General features: G+C 46.0%; 1 protein-coding gene across 1 annotated transcript in view; it reads left to right on the top strand.

Annotated features, from left to right (window-relative positions):
* Positions 1 to 3,932, top strand: part of SARC_04136 (hypothetical protein) — a 6,597-nt gene that overhangs the window by 1,320 nt on the left and 1,345 nt on the right. Inside the window, exons 2-7 of the mRNA XM_014302064.1 lie at positions 57 to 247; positions 781 to 920; positions 1,539 to 1,664; positions 2,085 to 2,273; positions 2,818 to 2,955; positions 3,492 to 3,750. Of these exons, the coding sequence (XP_014157539.1) occupies positions 57 to 247; positions 781 to 920; positions 1,539 to 1,664; positions 2,085 to 2,273; positions 2,818 to 2,955; positions 3,492 to 3,750 (1,043 nt within the window). The remainder of the gene's footprint in view (positions 1 to 56; positions 248 to 780; positions 921 to 1,538; positions 1,665 to 2,084; positions 2,274 to 2,817; positions 2,956 to 3,491; positions 3,751 to 3,932) is intronic.

Below are 3,932 nucleotides of genomic sequence, written 5' to 3'. Positions count from 1 at the left end.
TATAAATGAAATATGTTTCTTAATGCAAGAGAATATATTATACCACTTGAAAGCAGGCTTTCTGCCAGTCGGCGGATGCCCTGGGAGTCATCGCCACAAATGTCTTATCAGTCTTCACGCTCGAGTAGTGTTCGCTCAATGATTGCTGGGTCTATCCGCTTTGTGCATCGCACATTGAGAGACCGCCGATCCGTGATGCTTATTGGGTTTCTGGTTCTTATTATTGTATACAAATACAGGAAAATAGGTAATACATCAGATATGTCTGTTCATGTGTTGCATCTGTACGTGTTTTTCACCACGGTTTATATAGAGACAATACGTATTGCTTCATATAGTATTGAAAGTAGCAGAGTACCATATGCACCTGTGTTACATATGCAGAGTTTGTTATGATCCTGCATCTTTGATTATGGTAGCCCGTATCAGGTATATTCGAGTGTATATCGTACTTATTCTCTTGCACGGACTTACCTGACTCATGACGAGCTCATGACGAGGAGTAGTCATGGTGGATTCCATTGTCAGTTCATTTGATGCCTCAGAGCCTCGAGACCACATGCATCGCATGATCTTATTCGCAAAAATAATCTTGCAACAATGTTTCCGCGTGTGAGGGCTGTGTATATTATCATGCTTCCATTCTGTAAATGGCGGTAAAATGGTTTCCTGTCCAAGGACATTTGAGATCATTGGTGTTTCCATCACTTATCAAGCCCGAAGTGAACGGCTCGTGGCCACACTTCTCAGAGTTTGCTATGTTTGTGTGCACCTAATCAGAAACAATCAGGATGAGAGAGAGACTACCGTTAGCGCCTTGGTCGCCAGCCCTGTCTGCGGCTGAACGAGAGGGTCTGAAGAATCCACCGCCACTGCCGTGCCACCCGGTCGCCCCAGAACACCAACTGCAGAAGAGGAAGGTACTATGCCACAAGGGATATCGCGGATGTCGTGTTAGTATGTTGCGTAATGTATGACTGCCTGGTCTAGGACGTATGGTTGGTATCTGGGCTCTCCCAGGTGCATGTCTTCAGTAGAAGTCATTCGACAAGGTTTGGCCCTCGTAGCATGATGTCGTATTCCGTTGTGCAGCCATGAGCTGAGTTTATAAATGTAATGTGGACTTCGTCGATATCACATTGTATTCCACGTCTGGTGATGTTTGCGTGACCAATGCTCTGGAGTTACCGTTAAGCCGTGACTAGCTTGCAGTATTCAATGATAGGACAAGCTATTAAACAGGAATATGCCCAAGTACAAACGCTGCACAGGGCGATTGCTTCATTATCTCAGGAATAGGCAGATTGTGGTGATTTGCATGAAATGTGTCACTTGCACTTGGTGGCGTGCATTATGATACCTGGCCTACGACGCTGCAGGCATCATTGGATACACAACCAATTCCGTTGTTTGCGGATTTATCTGTGATACATGTTGATTTATTGTGTTATTTTATGCAAACACAAATGCACAAAAAAGCATCTGGAGGACTAAGACTGACGAAACAATCATTCGCCGTGGCTTCGCATCGCTCACAGTTCGACAGAAACGGACAGACACTCGAGAATCTCCTCAAACAGAGGGCTATAGACAATATGATCATTGTCACGTTTGCATCGGAAAACCAGAGGATATTGTTGAGAAATTTCGGATGCTCGCTTAAGGTATGATGGTTATATCACAGTGAAAATGCCGGAGATATGATATCATGTAAAGGTTCTTGACATTAGTAGTCCTCAAGTACGTTTCCCAGAGGAGCAAACGGAACGTATCCAGTCTTACTGTGGATTGTAATGGGTGCATATGTCGAGATTACATACCGCGTATCATACAACTGTGTCCAAGGTGGCAACTGCAAGACGCGAAAGAATACATTACTGAGCCATACTTGCCACATGAAACTGTCTAGGCCAGGTGGACTGCTTTTGGGTTCTGACCTCCCCATCACAATGCACCTCCCCTACCTATTCGTTAAACTATCATCACCAGACGATACTAAATATCTCAGGGCACACTTTTGCATACTTGGAGAAAACGTTTAATACTTGCGATTACATCGCATTGTCTGTCATCTTGTTCTGCAGAGACACCACAGTAATTGGATAGTCATTGCGTACGACAAAATCACAGCGGATGATGTGGCTAAAACATTCGGTAGTAAGAGCCCGCACTCGTACTATGACACTACGCTGCTGGGCGATAATATGACCTCAAACTTTGCCCTGGACGATGATAATAAGGAGCTCGTGTGGCGGAACCTGATGCATATCAAGGTGTGCATGACATGCATGGACTGCATGATAATTCGTGTGTGTGACTCGATGGTTGTACATATGCACACATAAGCTTGGAACATAAACAAACACGATTCATGTCAACCTGTGCAATATAGTTTGTTGCTCATGCCGGCACTCTGTGGTCTTTGTAGTTGGATTGGCTTGGTTGTTCCCCGGAGTGTACCAGCTACGCGTGCGGTTGTGCTGTAAGCAGACAATTCACGTTCAGCAATCTCACCCCGCGTGCACTGGTCGCTGTTGCTGGTTAATGCACACGCCCACTCGGAGACGACATGAGTGAGACACAGACTCTGGCAGATACAACCCACATAAGTGGTGGGCCAACATTCGGCGCTTCTCCGCGTGCGTAACACGCCATGCGGTTTTTTAAACACTGCAGTATGATTCCGAGGTCCGAAAACACGATTGTGAATGTGTCCCAGTCGTCGTCCGGAACTGCTCCTATCGAATTTTGTCTTGAAATCGGATATTGTATTGACCTGAATTTCACTACGACATCCGTTTTTGTTTTGGAATTCAGCTCAGCACAGTGCGTGCAATTCTTGATCTGGGGTATGAAGTTATGGTGGCCGACGCGGATACGGCCGTACTACGGAGCATCACACAGAGTGTTCAACTGAAAAACCAATGCGACATGCAATTCCAGCCCGATCCAAAGGTACTTCTAGATAGTTTTCTTTAATGCACAAGCACGCACACCATTTTTTGAGGTGCAAGGGGATTAGTTGCACACAACACATGTTTGTAAGTCCTGCGAGTGTAGGTACGGGCGAATGGCCACAGGACTCAAAAGAAAGCGCCTACCAAGTGGCGCACACAATGCATGTTCTATATGACAGAGCGGCTTAACTTTCCTGAGATTGATTGTCCTCGCCAGTAAGCAGAGGTCAACAATCCATTGCATGATACTTCTTATCAATCGAAGAAGGCGTGGGCGCCAGACTACTAAATGTTAAAAGTAATAGTAGCAAGTCGCGTTTGTGTCCAAGCCGTACTTATTTCGTAGGGGCTGTATGCTTCACATTGGGACTTGTGGTCTCAGATCCCCATTCCGCGTCTGTGCGACTGTGCGATGCCTGTTTGTGGACGTATGACCTGCGGCTCGCACCCGATATGAGGCCCAAACACTCAAGCTCACGTGATGCAAACAACACGATCTCACCACGAATGCACCACACATGCTTTGCCTTATAGGACGTCTTCGACTACGAACAGTTCCGAGGGGAACACAACAGCTTTAACTGTGGTGTGTACTTTGTCAAACCATCTGCCCCTGTGCTGCGATTGTACGATGCGTGGCTTGCGGCGTTCAACTGTGAAGAGGGGGCGCGAGAGCAGCAGGCACTCCGAACGGCTCTCAAGCGCCTGGTGGAGTACAAAGACTACCACGTTTTCGATCCCAGAACAAATACACCTTTCTATTACCCGTCTGATTTGGATGGGTCTTCATTAGGTACGTCGATGCAGACACTTAATGTAACAAGAAGTGACTGATGATGTAGATATGTATGCGTATGTGGCGGACTAAGTCTACACGGTTTGGCAATAGAAGGAGATGCATAGTGTAAACTGCAAAGATACACACACACACACACACACATATATATATGTATATGTATATATATATGTATGAGC

This window comes from Sphaeroforma arctica (assembly GCF_001186125.1).
Source record: "Sphaeroforma arctica JP610 unplaced genomic scaffold supercont1.223, whole genome shotgun sequence".
In the NCBI taxonomy this organism is placed as follows: Eukaryota; class Ichthyosporea; order Ichthyophonida; genus Sphaeroforma; species Sphaeroforma arctica.
This window is presented reverse-complemented; position numbering and strand designations above follow the sequence as displayed.